The sequence below is a fragment of the Eucyclogobius newberryi genome, unplaced genomic scaffold, assembly GCF_026437365.1.
Source record: "Eucyclogobius newberryi isolate DKJ021-1_F unplaced genomic scaffold, fEucNew1.0.hap1 SCAF_2, whole genome shotgun sequence".
Classification (NCBI taxonomy): domain Eukaryota; kingdom Metazoa; phylum Chordata; class Actinopteri; order Gobiiformes; family Gobiidae; genus Eucyclogobius; species Eucyclogobius newberryi.
This window is the reverse complement of record NW_027315834.1, coordinates 23,363,828-23,380,496: the sequence shown is the minus strand read 5'-3', so window position 1 is coordinate 23,380,496 and position 16,669 is coordinate 23,363,828. Positions and strand designations below refer to the sequence as shown.

Below are 16,669 nucleotides of genomic sequence, written 5' to 3'. Positions count from 1 at the left end.
TTTTTTACATTCAAAACATTTATTTATTGACAAACCCCTATTCAAGAGTGGTCCATGGTAGAAAAAGTGTCACAGGTTTTGAATGAAGTTGAACGTCTTGACTTCAAAAACAGTGCCCAGAGTACATTTGAAAGGTTTTCTCCCCGTATTCACACTGTACACACATACATGTATAATTTTCTCTAAATGCCGGCCTTTTTTAAGTCTTCTGGGAGGACTCTGCCTCTTTTGCGTGCCCGGTCTTTCTTCTTTTCCACTTTCACTTTCTTGCGCTTTTGAATGTTCTTTTTTCTCTTGTCTTGTCGATGCTGCATCTTTTCCACCACATTCTCGCTGCGCTGGTTCCACTTATTCTTTCTCTGACTTTTCATTTTTTCTTTTCTTTTTAATGCAACACGCAGCATTTTTTCATCATCTTTAATTTTGATTCCCTCAGCTTTGTATAGTAAGTTTGTCCATTTCATCTTATTCTCCATCTCTTGTGCCTTGTCAACATCCGTCTCTCTCAGCTGCTCGAGTTTAGCTTTACGCGCTTCCACGCGACTGAGCAGTTGCTTGTAGTTCTTCCCAGTTAGTGGCGTTATCTGCCCCTTTAAACTCTTTTTCTTGTTTTTCTTCTTTAGAATTTTATCTTGATATCCCTCTTCTACGGTTTCCACTTTGTTGAATACAATAGCAGTTTCATCCCTCTTACAGACAGGTGCGTTTTCATCCTCCAGTTTAATCTCTGGCTTTGCTTCTAGCTCACTTTTTTCAGACAGTTTCTTCATTTGAATCTCCTTCTTCTTCCTTTTTTTGCGTTCCCGCTCAAGCTTTCGCTTCGCCCTTTTGGCTTGTACCTCTGGTGATGAAGCATCCTTTGGCAGACCCTTGGAGGCACAGTAAATTATGATTAAATATTACATTAAAAAGGTTGGGAGTGCATACGATACTAAGCAAAATATCACGTCATAATTTAAATACATTATGACAATTGTGACAACAATAATATAATTATATAAGCAGTTAATCCAAATAGTTTTCAGAAATGAGGTCAATGGACATTGTGTACATGAAGACCTTAGTAGTCTACTCGTTGGGACATTTAACTGTATTGTACATTATACATAAATCAAGTTGTCCAGAAAGATGGTGAAAGTATTATGTCTGGATTGATCAGAAAATAAAAGTCAGTGGAGGATACATTTACTTTACTCTAATAACATGACTACAGACAGATAAGAAATACTGTATTAATCTTATTTTAATTCAACCTATAAAATGACATACCTGTCCTCTGGAAGCTTCTATCTTTTCATGCAGCCTCTTACGCAGCATATCTACCCCAGAAAAACGAATCTCTCCATTATCTGTGGGAGACAACATTATACAGAGCTTTATGATCAGATTCCCATCTGAAACATATGTTGTTTAATAATGTACCTTTCTTCAGATTTGTAGTTCCATGTATGGCCTTAGATTTGACTACATCTGGGGTCGGTTTATTCCCGACCTTCTGAGTCACAAGACTGGTTGCAGTTTTGTTCTGTTGAAGTTTTAGAGCTGGTTTATTTTTTAACTTTTTCTTCTTCTTAGAGGGGGCATTATCTTTAGCAGTTCCCTTCAAGTGTCCTGCAAAAGCAATATGTTAAACAGTAAGTATTAATGAACTGTTGGCCTGTTTAATTTGGTAACGTTTCATAATAACGCATTTAAACAACTGGGCCTGAATAAGTATAATAAAATAAGATGATAATACGCAACATTGATGAACAGCCAGTAACATTTTACCAAATCGTATTTTCTTCGGCTCCAGCGGTGGTCGCTGGGAAAACACGCGACTCGCAAGTTTCTGAATATATAAATCCTTAGAGACTAGATCCATGTCCGATCCAGGAAAACCGCACGCTACGCATTAGATTAAAGATCACACAGGTAAAACATACAGCACGCACGTGTGGGAGAGAAACAACCGTGCTCCGGAAGTGGTAACACTGAAATCACTCCCCCTCTGCAGTGTTACCGCTGGTTATGTGTCTCAAACTGTGGTCGGATATGTAACTTGTGTTTTTGTTATATTTCTCACATTATTTATTGTGACCAGGATCGTTATGGGGTTATTATTTATCTTCTACAGTAAGACAATTGCGTCGATTAAACAACGCGTGAGTACTGTGTCAGTGATTAAAAAAATAAGACCAGTTGTAATTATTTACTTGAATTATATGAAATATTAATGATTTGATTAATTGCAATTTACAGGTTTTTTCTGTCTACATCAGAAAATCCCATGCACTGTCCAGACTTCAGTTCGCTCAGCCTGCAGCAGGTATCAATACTTGTAAGTATGTGTGATTGTCCTCGTTTTAACTATTTAAAGCTGTGTTTATAGGTAAGATCGTAAGCCCAGGTCGACAGTGCAGTACTGCAGCGGCTGGAGCAGAGAAAGACGCCTTTTTTAAATGGTTTCTGCTGCTTATTCCTGCCACCACCTTCGGTTTAGGGACATGGCAGGTAGGAGACAAGCTTCATACCCATGGATCTTAATACTTTCATGTTCCTATCATAAAAACTCTGTACAGTATTAAAGTATAACAGGTTTTTATGATTTTCTATCTTTATATGATGGGACAACACCTGTTGTCAATATAAATAGAGTTAGAGAAGACACTGAGAAATATGTTGAAATAGGCAGCAGAGTTTGAAAACAAATTGATGGCATAACTCAGATATACACCCAGCACTTTAATGTCTTTCTTTTGTTTATGAAGGTTAAGCGACGCCAGTGGAAATTGCAGCTCATTGATGACTTGATCAGGCTCACTACCGCTGAGCCGATTCCTTTGCCTTCAGAGTGAGTTCAAATCATTACATTATTACACATTTTGTCATGTAACTTTTCTGGTCGGGTTCCACCTGCAGATGTGGATGTGCATTTCCACATTAAACATATATTTTTATATGTTTTCATTGGTTAAAAATGAATTACTATAAGTGGGGTCACCTCTCCATAGAGCTGATATGTAAAACGCATGGCCTTGTGGTAGCACCTCCTTGTGTCTCCTTGGTGACATGCTCAGTGCCATTTTGTGTCGCATTCCAATCAAAGCTATAGCATCTCCATGGAGACGAGCAGGTGGTGGTCCTTCTCCTGAAATGTTAAATAGTTCACCTTACCTGTAAGACACACCTCTTATAAATTAAGTTTGTTTGTTTTTTCTGTAGCCCTCATGAGCTGAACAGCTTGGAGTACAGAAGGGTGAAAGTACGTGGAAGATTTGACCACTCTCAAGAATTGTATATCTTGCCCCGGTCACCTGTTGATCCTGAGAGGGAAGCCCGAGAGGCAGGCAGGCTCACCTCCAGTGGAGAGACTGGTGCAAATGTAATCACACCCTTCCAGTGCACTGACCTTGGGTAAGAACAATTGACAATGTTGTTAGTATTGTAATGTATGCCAGATGAAGTTTACCGTGATACATATTCTTTCAGCATCACAATTCTTGTCAATCGTGGATACGTCCCAAGGCAGAAGATAAAGCCAGAGACAAGAATGAAGGGACAGGTAGAACACTATACTCCAATCAAAGACCTGAGGCCTTAGTGTTCATATTGTGTAACTTGTGCGCGCAGGTGGAAGGGGATGTAGAGGTGGTTGGAATAGTCAGACTGACTGAGGAGCGCAAACCTTTTATCCCAAATAACGACGTGCAGAGGAACCGGTGGCATTTCCGTGACCTGGAGGCTATGGCTCAGCTCACTGGTGCTGAGCCCATCTTCATTGATGCAGACTTCTGTAAGTCCTTTATTGTATTGCATATGTTAAAGTTACAAATTTGATTTGTATGGCCTTTATTATGAGGTCAGCAAGTTGCTCATGGGAATTTTGCCTGACCCAGGAGCAGTGCAGAGCTGGGACCTAATGGAACATTAAAAGCTTAACCTGAATTCAGAGTAATCAAGCTTGTTTGTTGCGACATTGCATTGTTGATGCAGTGTTCTCCACCTGGAAGTTATTTAAAAGGGGTTCCCAAATGTACACTGGAACCCTTTATCCAGGCCCTAAAATATAAATGGCTATTTCACTTTACGGGTGCCCGTTTAAGTTGCTAAGAAAAATGGTTATAGGATTTGCCATTTGATGAGCACATTTTGTCTTACAGCCAGTACAATCCCCGGAGGACCAATTGGTGGGCAGACAAGAGTGACTCTTCGAAATGAGCATATGCAATACATCATTACATGGTAAAACACACGGGTATGGTTTTAAACTGCCAATTCCTAAACTTTTTCCTCTTTCCAATTCAGGTATGGCCTTTGTGCTGCTACATCCTATATGTGGTATGGCAAGTTTGTGAAGAAGATTAAAATATAGCTAATTTACAGGACAGTGTATTTGCCATTCATTAAATTGTATCCTTTAAACAAATGAGTATTAACTTCTGTACACAAGTTGAACTATAAAATATTAACATTTAATTTCACACAAGCAGAATTTGGGTAGACTTTTTATTGAGTATCAGTTCAACCAAGCTTAGTCGCAAGCTCTTTAGCCTTTGCCTTCTCCAGCTTAGCAATACGAGCTGTAGATTTGGGTCCCATAATTCCACCTCCCCAGTGACGACGGATCTGACGAGACAAACAATTAGCACCATATTTTCTTGGACAAAATTGGCATTTATGGGCAGAAACTCACCTCCTCGTATCTGTCATTGTAGTTTGTCTTGATTGCTTCCACAAGCTTGGCAAGTGCACCCTTGTCTTCACTTTGGGAAATAAGGGAAAGTCAAGAGATTAGAATTAAAAGTTAACCCATTATGAAATTCAGTATAATACAAATTTACTTACGGGTTAATCTGTGTGAAGGCAACTGAAGTGCAAGTCTTTCTGTGCACCAGTCTACCCAGTCTAGCCTTGCCCTTGACGATGCAGTAAGGAACTCCCATTTTGCGGCACAAAGCAGGCAGAAAGACGACCAACTAGAAAGAACCAAACGTACATTAGAACTGTAGATCTGGTCTTTGTACAGCAAATGCAGTAGTAAAGTACAGTATGGTATAGTCTTTGCTCAGAATTAAAAAGCTCGGTTTGAATCAGCATTTCTTTTCAGGTGAAGAAATTCAGTCATCATTGCAAAAGACCAATTTGTACCAAAGTAGCCATACCTCAATTGGGTCCACATCATGGGCAATCACAACAAGCTGGGCCTTCTTGCTCTCAACCAGAGACGTGACCGTGTTCACACCTGTCAAGAATCAGATGAGTCAGCAAGTACAGATGTAGGTGCAAAATACATACAAATGTTAGGGCCTTTTGCTCAGGGTTAAAAAGCTTAAAGCATCATAGTATATCAGGTGAAGAAATTCATGACATCACTGCACAAGGCTGTACAATATAAATTCTCACTAAATACTCCTCTTACCAGCACGGAGTACAGGAGGCCTTTTGGTGGGAGTATCTCCCTTTCCAGCTGCCTTCTGCTCAGCACGGGCCAGCAGCCTCTGCTTCTTCTCCTGCTTTGTTTCCGGTCTGTACTTGTGAGCCAGTTTAAACAACTGCGTGGCTATTGGAGACAAATAAAGTTACACATGGCACTGACAAGAACAAGGTCACATTTACTCAATGCAAACGTACCAGTTTGGCGGTCAAGAGCCTGGGTGAACTGGTTGATTGCAGGAGGGACCTTCAGACGCTTGTAAAGAATTGAACGTTGCCTCTGTAGACGAATGTATCGAGGCCATTTCACGAAACGTGTCAAATCACGCTTGGGCTGAATGTCCTGCCCTGTGGAACAAAAAATAAACTGTAGTCAATGGCCAACTATAGAAAATGAAGTTTGTTTGAAGATATTAAAACGTGCATCAGAGATCTTGGTGGGAAAAATGTCAACATGGTGCTTTAGATAGCAAATATTCCGTTACATCATCTGCACAACCTTATGAATCATTGGAGCTATAGTTTACTTACCAATGCTGTAGTTCTTGGGCCTCTTCTCAAACAGGGGGTTTACAACCTTCTTGGCCTCATGTTTTTTGGCCACAGAAGGGGCAGGTGCCACCTTCTTCCCCTTAGCCTTCTTTCCCTTAGGCTGCAACAGAAAAACAGTGAAATTAATGAAACACTTTTATAAGTGTAGTGGAAGAGATCGATAATGCGCCATGTGGTCCGTTCAGGCTCCAAAAACGCATCAACTTAGCTTAGCGTCAACTCGGTTTACAGTTCAGCTACACTCTTAAGCCACACATCATTTATCCAGACAAAACATTGATACAGTGCCTCTTGTTATAACAAGGTAAAACAAAACACACAATCGCAATAGAAGGGGAAAAGTAGAAGCGTAATGGCCAAATTTAGCTTTAGCTTCGATTCACTCACGGTGGCTGCCTTTGCCGGCTACACGTAGCTCACTCTAAAGTTAACATTTCCACAGCAACTAATATACAGAAAACAAAAATACCACCACTGCCAAATAGTATATACTTCACATTATCAACTGTAGTGTTTTCTACATTTATAGAAAGCACACAGGTCGAGATGAAGTCAGATTAGAGTCCTCTATAAGAAATGTCTATGCACCCACCATGTCGTATCAGGCAGAAAGGAGGAATAGGGCATTCTGGGAGCGCTAAATACCGCGAGACTTGGAGCCCGATTCACACTCGCTTTTCCCTGAACTGAACCGAGATCAGTTGCGGCCGCGCTCACCCCCTACCGTCCTACTCTGGACTTAACGAGCACAGCTGACACGGGGTCGGATTGCGCTAAATAAATACAACTCATAAATTTATTAATCCATTAATTATTGTTGTTAAGTCCTCAAAATGTTTCCAATAACAGGAAGCTGAATAGTACAAGTCTGTGTGTCATTCTATTTCATTTTTATTTGTTCATATATTGCGTTCAGCAGTTCTGTTAACGCTTTTATTTTCATTTATTTAACTCTATATACTGTTTTCCCTATACTGTTTTCCCGACAAGTAGTTTCCCTCTACTATTGGATATAAAACAAAATAAATGTTTGCTGTATGCTTTTAGTTTTCCTTCACGTTCTGTACGTAACTGTGCGCGTGTGTTGTTGGTGGATAGCGGTGTGTTTGGGAGGGGGAGTTGTTTGGGAAGACACGGACAGGGGTAAAATCTTATGTCTCAAAATATCTGGTTTATCGTTATAAGGCTCATTCTTCTCCCAACATGCGACATTTACAGCACCAATGGGGAGTCTTCATCATCACAGCGACCTAGCGGTTTACTGGTAAACAAAGTCATTCATTTTTATCTCATGCCGTGTAGCTATCTGGTGGTCTATGAGAACATTTCTGAGGTCTCTGACGTATTTAATATGGCCTGCATTGTGATAGTGTTTGGTTTATTTTCAATTTTCCCTTATTGGTAAACGTTGTCAAATTATAAGAGCCTGTCTGCACTAAAAGACCCTCTGTGCTAACGTTAGCCGCGTTAGCTTGTGTTGTTATGGTCATTACAGCAGTGTTATTGGCTTGTTCACAGAGTAACTCATCCATTTGAATAAAACGCGTGGAAATGGCGGACCAGGATGTTTGCCCTCACCTGGACTGTATTGGAGAAGTGACCAAGGATGACCTTCTTCAAAAGTCTAAGGTTGTTGCACACATTTTGATGTTGAAAAGATCTGCACAAAAGATAAATCTGATCATCACAAACATCTGGTGACGTGTCTGTTAATTTGTTTGTGGATTTATTGAGTAACTGTTGTATTTAGAAGCCAATGACAAACTACTAATATACTGACTATAACTTTTTTTTTTATCTGCAAACTGTATTTGCCCTAGCATGGACTCATAATGGTTTTATCTTTTAATTGTTCTAATTGAATTTCAGGAAACTTGCCAGTCATGTGGAGCAGGAGGCCCAAACCTGTGGGCCTGTCTACAGGTATGGCCAATTTCTTAATTATTATATTTTGTCTTGGATCGCTTAATTATCTCAAATATTAAGTAACATGTCATAATTTTTTCACTTATTTAATCTGTAGAATGACTGCTCCTATGTAGGATGTGGTGAATCATTTTCTGACCACAGCACTCTTCACGCTCAGGTAAAAACATACCATTTTATCTTGTTCATTTAATAATGTAGAAATTACTTTGGAACACTTGCATCACTTTGACAAAGATTCTACGAAAGTATGTCTCATCTGGATTAATATGACTCTAGGCAAAGAAGCACAACCTCACGGTGAATCTGACAACATTCAGAATTTGGTGTTATGTGTGTGAACGAGAGGTGTTTCTGGAGCAGAGACCGGCCTTGGTGCCAGTGGCCCCTCATCGCTGTAAAACCTCAGAACAGGTAGAGAAACTGCTTATATCACGCAGGTGTTACATTTGTTATGATAATAACAAGTTTCCTGTAAAGAATTATCTATTTATGTGTATTCTAGGATTCAGCAGCTCAGCCATCGGGACATCCACTGAAAACTGTGCCAATTGCTGTGGCAGAAGAAGAAAATTCAGAATCAGAGGAGGATGAGCTTAAACCCAGAGGTAACTTGTGTTTATGGCTCATTGCTTCTCAAGTGTTGAGTGTGTCTGTCAGAGGGGCTTTTTCACTGTATCAAAGAAGAAGACTGAGAAAGACTAGCTTCTAATACACCTTCATGTAAAACACAATAAATTATTCTTACAAGCTGGTTCTGTTTACAGGTCTTACAGGAATGAAAAACATCGGAAACACTTGCTATATGAATGCAGCCCTCCAAGCTCTGTCAAATTGGTAATCTTTTATTCTAGTACATCATCATTTTAATTTGGGTTAATGATTGAAAGCTTGTTTGTTTCTAAACTGTTTTTTGTCATTTAGTCCACCTCTCACACAGTTTTTCTTGGACTGCAGTGGTTTAGTGCGCACTGACAAGAAGCCTGCTCTGTGCAGGAGCTACCAAAAATTAATCTCAGACCTTTGGCATAAAAAACGGTAAGAAATAGTTAAAACAATAGTTAGATGCTACAATGAAATAGCATATAAATATATATTTTTCCAGGCCCAGTTATGTTATCCCTACAAGTCTCTCTCATGGAATCAAATTAGTAAACCCCATGTTTCGCGGCTATGCTCAGCAGGTATGTCCCAGTGCATTATTAGGTAGGCTTCTACATCACTGGTCTTCATGGGTCCTAAAGTGTCTTCATTCATACGCAACTTGACACATTAACATTCTCTAGGATACCCAGGAGTTTTTGCGCTGTCTCATGGACCAGCTGCATGAGGAGCTGAAGGAGCCACTAACAGAGTGCACTTTGAGCGATGGCTTTGATATCGATGAGAGAGGAGATGAAGACCGCTCTCCATCTGAGGATGAGTTTCTGTCGTGTGACTCTTGCTCAAGCAGTGACCGGGGTGAGGCTGGAGGCACTGGTGATGGAGAACTGATCTTACAGGACGAGTGCGATAGTGTGAGATCACCTACAAGGCCAATTGAATCTGTTAGTCCGACTGGTGTCATCTCTGAGAAGGAGAAGTTAAAAGAGAGAAGAGTGTCGGGCTCACCTCTTCGTGGAGGCTCCCAAGAAATGGATGAAGATGCAGATGTTGATACAGCTGAAGATGACGCTTCTGAAAGATTGGAGACTGAAGTGGTGCCCACAACCACAATCACAGAGGCCCAAACTCTAGAAAACAACCAAATATCCAATACTGCACAAGTGCAGAGCCAGTGCTGCAACACCTCTGGTATTTAATGTTGTTGTAGTTTAATTGTATCTAAAATATCCCTTTACATATTATGCATCATGCATTGTATCCTAGAGCCAGACAATGAAGCCAGAATGCCACAGTCCATCCCCTGCACCCCTGTGCGCACCATTCAGGAGCTGCACCCTAAACTGTCCTGTAGCCCCCCTCGATCCAGCCCCCTTCGCTCTGCTGGACCTGTCTATTCATTTAAAAAAGGTACTAAAACTATGTCTTTGATTCTGACTTCGATTCCTTGCTGTCACTAACTGCAACTAACGTTCTATAACATCACATGTGTTTTTCAGCCCAACTGCTGATTAGTGCCAGGAAAAAGAAACAGTCCAACTACCGTAGTGTGATCTCTGACATTTTTGATGGCTCCATCCTAAGTCTTGTCCAGTGTCTAACCTGCGACAGGGTAGGTTCCTGTAAGGTAAACATTGGATCTTGTCATATTACTGCATAATTTTTTATCGTACTGTGACACAAATGATGACAGAGATAAATTAGATTTCCAATTTGTCTACTATATCTTTTCTCCTATTTGTTTTATCAGCTCTCTTCGACAGTGGAAACCTTCCAGGACCTTTCGCTGCCTATTCCTGGCAAAGAGGACTTAGCCAAGCTCCACTCTTCCATTCATCAGAATCTGCCAGTAAAGACTGGTGTGTGTCCTGAAACATACGGGTCACAGGGCTGGATAACCTATATAATGGACTCCATACGCAGGTCAGTGATTGTGTGAAGCTGTAGTATGTGCAGTCTTTTGTGCACTCATAAGATCTTAGTAACTACCCTTTATGTATTTATTTATTTGTCTATGGGAGTTTTTGTTTATAGGAGATCTTCTACTGAAAGTGTTTCTCAGACTTCCTATAAGTGATCTGTTCTTTTCTTCTGTATCTGCCTCTGTATCTTCCTGCGTTGCACCAATGAAATTTCCCCATGTGGGACAATAAAGGATTATCTTATCTTATCTTATCTTATGCAGTTTTTGAAAAATGTGGTAACAGTTTGTGTACCCTTTTCCATAAATAGATTTGTAGTGTCATGCATTCCTAATTGGTTTTGGGGGCCTATGGTAACTCTTGAGGACTGCCTCGCTGCCTTTTTTGCTGCAGATGAGCTAAAAGGTAAACACATTTTCATGAAATATTAAATAACTCAAGTTGCTTGCACATATTAACATGTCAAATGTGTGGTTTCTCCAGGAGACAACATGTACAGCTGTGAAAGATGTAAAAAGTAGGAATTGACTAAAACCAATGACCTAACATGCATAATACAATATTATATTGTATATATTTATTATATAGTTAAATTTCTATTTTTATTTGTCTCCAGGTTGCGAAATGGTGTCAAGTATTGCAAAGTACTCAAGCTTCCAGAGGTAAATATTCTTCATTATTTTTTAAATGCATTCATTTGTAATCAAAAATTGCAAGTTTTTCTTTTACTTCCTTCTGATAGATTTTATGCATTCATCTCAAACGCTTTCGGCATGAAGTCATGTATTCATTTAAGATCGGCAATCATGTATCATTCCCACTGGAAGGGCTGGACATGCGTCCTTTTTTAGCCAAAGACAGTCCGTCCCAAGTCAGCACTTATGATCTGCTGTCAGTTATCTGTCACCATGGCACTGCCGGAAGTATGAAGTGACTTATTTCCTTTAAATACATGATAGTAGAACATAAAGGCTCAGCCTATTGTATTTGGTTGTTGCAGGTGGACATTACATCGCCTACTGTCAGAATGTGATCAATGGACAGTGGTATGAGTTTGATGATCAATATGTGACTGAGGTCCATGAGACTGTGGTGCAAAACGCAGAGGCCTATGTGTTGTTTTACAGGTAAACACTAACAAAGCCAATCATATTCTGCATCTTGTTTTTACAAGAAAAATAAAAACATTTCTCTTTTATACGACTTTTGCCTTGCAGGAAAAGTAGTGAGGAGTCGATCAGAGAACGTCAGAAGGTGGTGGCTCTGGCCAGTATGAAAGAGCCAAGTCTGCTGCAGTTCCACATCTCCAGAGAGTGGCTTAACAAGTTCAACACTTTTGCTGAACCTGGTCCAATCAGCAACCACACATTCCTTTGCCACCATGGAGGTACACTGCTTTTGACACTTTTATTGACTGCACTTGTAAAAGCCTTTATAAAACATGAACACACATTAATAATGAAGAAATGTGTTATTATTTAAGGCTTAGTAACTACTTAATGAATATGACTACTATTTCTTACCTCTTAATTAAGTTGTTACTTAGTTTGAATTATTCTTAATAATTTAAACATAAAACAATTATCAATAATCAAAAGCTATTAATCATTTAGATGTTGAGTTTAGAGGCATGTTTCAACTCAAAGATCCCACAGAAAAAAGTCGATCTGACTGTGTCATTATATTGGACTTAACTAAACAACACATTTTCATCATTACAGGAATTCCTCCCCATAAATACAACTATATTGATGACCTGGTGGTTATAGTCCCTCAAAATGTTTGGGAATATCTCTTCAACAGGTAATTATCCATACACAAATAGTTACACATCAAAAAATATTTAGTTTCTTTGTCACATTTGTTTTTGTAGTTTTGGTGGAGGCCCTGCTGTGAATCACTTGTACATGTGTGCCATTTGCCAAGTCGAGCTAGAAGCTCTGGCTAAACGCAGGAAAACAGAAATAGACACTTTCATCAAGGTAAACAAATTTATTGTTATAGAAAATAGTGTTTTGCATTTTGTCTTTGGATATATTGTCCCCTGTGAGGCTCCAACTCAAAATAAAAAATATAGAACAGTTCTTCTAATGTATAAAGTTGGTGTATATCAATGGACTGGTCACATTATATCTAAATGTGAAAAATAGTAGCTGAAATAATAGAAAAAGGAGATTGAAGTTACTCTTCCAAGTTGCTTCTTAAGTTCTGATGCAGTTCTTAATTAATAGTTGGCTTAAATATTCAATTACATTTATTTTTACAACAGTGAAAACCAGATTAAACAATGTTCATAGGGACTTGGCAATGTCCCAGAATCCCGTGTCCTCTTAGAGAAATGTCCCAAGCTCCCCTGTCCTTAGATCTTCCTTCTCGGCCAGGAAAAACTACCAAAGGAAGAAGGAGAAAAAGATGTGAGCTGCCATACTTCCCCCAGCATAGTTGCTCCTAGGGCAGCGTAGATAGGAAACTGTAGGTTTTTATTTCTGTTTTTAACTGGCCTGACCATAAATGATTTAAAAAAGGAATGTTTTAAGATAAGATAAGATATTCCTTTATTGTCCCACATGGGGAAATTTCATTGGTGCAACACAGGTAGATACAGAGGTAGACACAGAAGAAAATAACAGACCATCGTCTTAAATGAAGAGACCGTGTCGGCCTCTTGAACATGGACAGGAGCTGATTCCATAACACAGGAGCTTGGTAGCTAAACGCTCTGCCTCCTACTGTGCTTTTAGAGACTCTCGAGTCCAATTAGGTTGTTCTGCGTCAATAGGGGTTTCTGCATTGTAGGAACCTTTTTCAGTTTCTGGTACATTTTTTAGTTCCAGTCCCCATTTGATGCACATTCACACAGAGTAGTAGAAACTAGAGACCGGAGCCACACATTTTAAGCTCCTGCTCAGAGGCGGGTACATTCCAACAACTGCACAAACCTTTTTGAAACTGGAGAAATTACTTGGATGCAGTAGAGCCGCAAAGGAGTAGGGTGAAGGGGAACAAAATGCTTAAATTGTTGGTTTCCTAACCCCACTCAATTAAAAAAAACACTTTCAGCAACTGTCGCTGTGAGCACACGGGCAGGGAGGACTGGGTGGTTTCTCTGACTAAACTGGGACTGGGGGATTATTTGGATTTAGTTCTTGGTACTGTTATGTGCGAAAAGGCCTTTTTTGTAGTCCCAGACCAGAATGTCAGACCTGAAAAAGCGGAGTGGAAGAACGTATTCACTCTAAAAACGTTTGGCCTGGACGACTCAGGGATTAAACATCCAGAAATATCACACATCAAAAAATAACTGCATCCAGTCTAAGCCTGTTTGAGTCATGCCTAAACTCACTTTCACTATTGTCCAGTGCACAAAGAGGAGCACTGGAGCCTGCCATGCTTTTAGTGTGCAGAACGTTGTGAGTACACGGACTAGCTCTGCTCTGGGCCTGACTAAGCATTTTTCTTGTTTGCAGCTGAACAAAGAGTTTCAAGCTGAGGAGGCTCCGACTGTGATCTTGTGCATCAGTATGCAGTGGTTCAGAGAGTGGGAGAGTTTTGTCAAAGGCAAAGATAATGGTATGCCGTACACCACTGCACAGTTTACTCAAACGTGTAGATGAGCATTTACATCACTAAGTATTACGAGGGCCTGCGTATTTCAATACAGTTTATTTTTGTAATTCCCAAAATCACAACAGCAGTGTCCTCGAGGGGCGATAGCACCAATCGTCCCAATCCTCACCTCTCTCTCTGCTCCTTTCTCTCTACAAAAACACAACAGCACAGCCTCACCTGCTCTGATTGGCTAGAGCACAGAGAATATGTGGATTGTGGTTTAAAACAACTAATTCAGCTTCATACTGTTTGGTTAAGCCTGATTTGTATAAAAGAGTTAAAATGCTTACAAATGTAACTAGTATATTGAGTAGTATTTTTCATGCATACTTTATACTTTTACTAAGTTCAAATTTGGCAGCAGTTCTTCTTACACTTGTATTGGAGCCATGTGTCTGTACTTACTTACTAAATAACAAAGATGTTTTTTTATACACTGATCTTTCTGCATTTCTAAACAGCACTGTTCTAAATGTGTCTTTAACTAAATAAATGTTGTTTGCTTAGAGCCTCCAGGTCCCATTGACAACAGTAAAATTGGCATCATGAAAGGAGGACACATACAACTAAAGCAAGGTATAAACCGAAGTTTGGATGGTTTGAATAAAGAAAAAACCCTCAAAAACAGATGCTCACCATTCATTCATTATCTTCTCTCAGGAGCAGATTATGGTCAGATATCTGAGGAGACATGGCAGTACTTGTTGGGCATTTATGGAGGAGGTCCTGAGATTGCAGTCAGACAGACAGTGGCCCCGACCTCTGACGTGGAGAGCCTTCACGGAGAGAGAAAAATAGAGGCAGAGACGAGAGCGCTCTGAGGTAAATGGGGGGTTGCATTTTCCAAGTCGTAGATATATAGAATGATCTCAGCTGTCAAAATGATGTCGTAAATGATTTATTCACTGATCTTAGGCTACCTGGCATGCTCTCCTCCCCTGTCCTGACAAGAAGCCGAGGAATTTGCACCTTCCAGAAGAGTCTGCCTTGTGAGCACTTTGTAAATGTAGCACTGCATTGTAGAAAAATTATGTATTCGACAGCACAGATCCGCACAGTTGTCACACAATAAAGTTGCTGTTTAGGCTTGCAGTTACGCAACGCTGCAGAATACAAAGGGGGAGGAAAACTATTTTGCAACGCTAGATTTGCCTTTGCATTTATAAGATATGATGACGTGAACTTGGGAGTCAAATTGAATTCACAGTTGTGCACCTCAGAACCTTAAAGCGTTACCAAATCCTCAGGAATGAAAGGCAGTAGTTTTAGTCAGTCAGGATTAGATTAAGAAATGGTTATGAAAATGCGTATTTTTATTTCAAACTAGGTAAAACATGCACACTGTTCCCTTGCTGAGAAAACAATCCATATAGTCCGGTGCTGTTTGTCCAAATTCTTGCACTTTTGGTGCATAAACCGAGTCCAAGTCAAGTTAATTCTTGAGACATTTATGTATTGTATTTATACTGTATGTTTACACACCCATCTTTGGGGAAAGTAAGGCATATGTATCTGGTGCTACATTGGTTTATTGCGAGTGATAGAAAGAACATTTCACATTATGAGTCTACTATTCAAAATATTTGGGCTACTCATTATTTACATGTTAGTGAAAGAATTACATTTAATACTTTTTGGACTTCTTTCATTGTCGATATATCATTTTTCCTCATAATTGAAAAAGTAATACAATATTTAATATTTATTTATTTGAAGGATTTGTCCAATACTGAAGACAAAACATTTTGTTTTATGGATTACTTTCAATCCAGTTTTGCTTTTCTGATGAATATATGGCTTCAAATCCATCCAACCAATACAGCATGTTTTAGAATGAGGAAATAAATTCAAATGAAGGGCAGGGGCCTATTCAGCTCTAAGGGAGATCTACTGTTTCTAAAATAAATGACCAAACTGAAAATGCACAAATGTTGAAACATGTATTTGTAAGATATTTGAGCAACAAACTTGGCATATATATATATATATATATATATATATATATATATATATATATATATATATATATATATATACTCAAAGTCCTTTCAATTAACAAGAATCACGTGTTTGTGTTTGCATCATACTTTGAACTGCTTGCTCAGCTTTGTACCAGTTCTTGTTTCATGGGCCAATTCAAGACATATTCACTTTAAACACCTGCATTTTGACATTCTGGCCGATCTGGTTTGACCCTTAAACTTTGGTCACTTGGCAGTTTATGTTGTGATGTCATGTAAACATAACTTATTCTCTGAAATGCACTCTTTGTAAATATGCTACATCTGAGATTTGTGAAGCATTTTAAAGCTTATCTGGGCACGCGAGTGAAAACATTAACCGTGCCTTTTAATTTATCGCTTCTTCAAAAGCCTGAAATGCTTCTTCATGTCTTAACTGTTAACGAAACTTTAAGTTTGTCGTCTAAATTGTCTTCAGATGTATTTATTTTATGTAGTGTAATAGTTTTGTTGTAATTTAAACTTCAATTGCTTTCGAAGCACCATACAGTATTTTGTAAATTAGTGAAAACAACATTGTATCTGCAGATGAATCTTCATCATTGCCTCTTATTGTAGTTTTGTCACTGCTGCTCAATATGAGAATTAGAACATTTCCCAAATGCTTCAAAAAGTACCCCA

The 16,669-nt window shown here is 39.3% G+C and overlaps 4 protein-coding genes and 3 non-coding genes across 8 annotated transcripts; 2 read left to right on the top strand and 5 right to left on the bottom strand.

The window, feature by feature from the left end:
* Positions 1-94: 94 nt before the first annotated feature.
* On the bottom strand, positions 95-1,976 carry surf6 (surfeit 6). Its single transcript, XM_072454586.1, has 4 exons — positions 1,771-1,976; positions 1,423-1,611; positions 1,270-1,349; positions 95-869 (listed from the first exon to the last, which is right to left on the bottom strand). Exons 1-4 carry the CDS (start codon positions 1,862-1,864, stop codon positions 183-185), a joined length of 1,050 nt encoding a protein of 349 aa, XP_072310687.1. The 5' UTR covers positions 1,865-1,976; the 3' UTR covers positions 95-182.
* Positions 1,977-1,987: 11 nt separating this feature from the next.
* surf1 (SURF1 cytochrome c oxidase assembly factor) lies at positions 1,988-4,418 on the top strand. Its single transcript, XM_072454587.1, has 9 exons — positions 1,988-2,144; positions 2,242-2,308; positions 2,372-2,493; positions 2,751-2,833; positions 3,205-3,396; positions 3,472-3,544; positions 3,613-3,773; positions 4,141-4,224; positions 4,288-4,418. The coding sequence occupies exons 1-9, from the start codon at positions 2,091-2,093 to the stop codon at positions 4,352-4,354; spliced, it is 903 nt and encodes a 300-aa protein (XP_072310688.1). The 5' UTR covers positions 1,988-2,090; the 3' UTR covers positions 4,355-4,418.
* A 56-nt stretch (positions 4,419-4,474) lies between these two features.
* rpl7a (ribosomal protein L7a) lies at positions 4,475-7,245 on the bottom strand. The gene is made up of 8 exons (XM_072453498.1): positions 7,189-7,245; positions 5,947-6,100; positions 5,614-5,763; positions 5,402-5,542; positions 5,145-5,224; positions 4,828-4,958; positions 4,676-4,745; positions 4,475-4,608 (listed from the first exon to the last, which is right to left on the bottom strand). The coding sequence occupies exons 1-8, from the start codon at positions 7,243-7,245 to the stop codon at positions 4,504-4,506; spliced, it is 888 nt and encodes a 295-aa protein (XP_072309599.1). The 3' UTR covers positions 4,475-4,503.
* LOC140368453 (small nucleolar RNA SNORD36) lies at positions 5,043-5,115 on the bottom strand. The gene has a single exon (XR_011928165.1). It is a non-coding gene; the product is annotated as a small nucleolar RNA SNORD36 (small nucleolar RNA).
* Positions 5,292-5,360, bottom strand: LOC140368454 (small nucleolar RNA SNORD36). Its single transcript, XR_011928166.1, has one exon. It is a non-coding gene; the product is annotated as a small nucleolar RNA SNORD36 (small nucleolar RNA).
* LOC140368455 (small nucleolar RNA SNORD24) lies at positions 5,837-5,910 on the bottom strand. The gene has a single exon (XR_011928167.1). It is a non-coding gene; the product is annotated as a small nucleolar RNA SNORD24 (small nucleolar RNA).
* usp20 (ubiquitin specific peptidase 20) lies at positions 7,058-15,674 on the top strand. 2 transcript variants are annotated; one of them, XM_072454582.1, is made up of 25 exons: positions 7,058-7,231; positions 7,486-7,596; positions 7,837-7,890; positions 7,991-8,053; positions 8,173-8,307; positions 8,399-8,501; positions 8,661-8,730; positions 8,818-8,931; positions 8,999-9,077; positions 9,180-9,687; positions 9,763-9,906; positions 9,996-10,123; positions 10,247-10,419; positions 10,729-10,823; positions 10,902-10,935; positions 11,035-11,080; positions 11,161-11,341; positions 11,419-11,545; positions 11,636-11,805; positions 12,140-12,221; positions 12,292-12,400; positions 13,886-13,988; positions 14,535-14,603; positions 14,688-14,849; positions 14,943-15,674. In XM_072454582.1, the coding sequence occupies exons 2-24, from the start codon at positions 7,519-7,521 to the stop codon at positions 14,846-14,848; spliced, it is 2,826 nt and encodes a 941-aa protein (XP_072310683.1). In that variant the 5' UTR covers positions 7,058-7,231; positions 7,486-7,518; the 3' UTR covers position 14,849; positions 14,943-15,674. The 2 variants fall into 2 exon arrangements, with proteins under 2 accessions (XP_072310683.1, XP_072310684.1); XM_072454583.1 differs by having other exon boundaries at positions 9,996-10,108; positions 14,943-15,673.
* The last annotated feature ends 995 nt before the right edge of the window (positions 15,675-16,669 follow it).

Bases quoted from the DNA above. Each gene is read 5' to 3' on its own strand.
- surf6 (XM_072454586.1), bottom strand. From the start codon at position 1,864: ATGGATCTAGTCTCTAAGGATTTATATATTCAGAAACTTGCGAGTCGC. The intron at 1,612-1,770 runs GTAAAATGTTAC...TTGCTTTTGCAG, and splicing joins GCCGAAGAAAATACGATTTG to GACACTTGAAGGGAACTGCT. The intron at 1,350-1,422 runs GTACATTATTAA...TGTCTCCCACAG, and splicing joins AACTACAAATCTGAAGAAAG to ATAATGGAGAGATTCGTTTT.
- surf1 (XM_072454587.1), top strand. From the start codon at position 2,091: ATGGGGTTATTATTTATCTTCTACAGTAAGACAATTGCGTCGATTAAA. The intron at 2,145-2,241 runs GTGAGTACTGTG...TGCAATTTACAG, and splicing joins TTGCGTCGATTAAACAACGC to GTTTTTTCTGTCTACATCAG. The intron at 3,545-3,612 runs GTAGAACACTAT...TTGTGCGCGCAG, and splicing joins AGACAAGAATGAAGGGACAG to GTGGAAGGGGATGTAGAGGT.
- rpl7a (XM_072453498.1), bottom strand. From the start codon at position 7,245: ATGACTTTGTTTACCAGTAAACCGCTAGGTCGCTGTGATGATGAAGAC. The intron at 5,225-5,401 runs GTAAGAGGAGTA...GATTCTTGACAG, and splicing joins GCCTCCTGTACTCCGTGCTG to GTGTGAACACGGTCACGTCT. The intron at 4,609-4,675 runs GTGAGTTTCTGC...TTGTCTCGTCAG, and splicing joins ACAATGACAGATACGAGGAG to ATCCGTCGTCACTGGGGAGG.
- usp20 (XM_072454582.1), top strand. From the start codon at position 7,519: ATGGCGGACCAGGATGTTTGCCCTCACCTGGACTGTATTGGAGAAGTG. The intron at 8,308-8,398 runs GTAGAGAAACTG...TGTGTATTCTAG, and splicing joins GCTGTAAAACCTCAGAACAG to GATTCAGCAGCTCAGCCATC. The intron at 12,222-12,291 runs GTAATTATCCAT...TTGTTTTTGTAG, and splicing joins TGGGAATATCTCTTCAACAG to TTTTGGTGGAGGCCCTGCTG.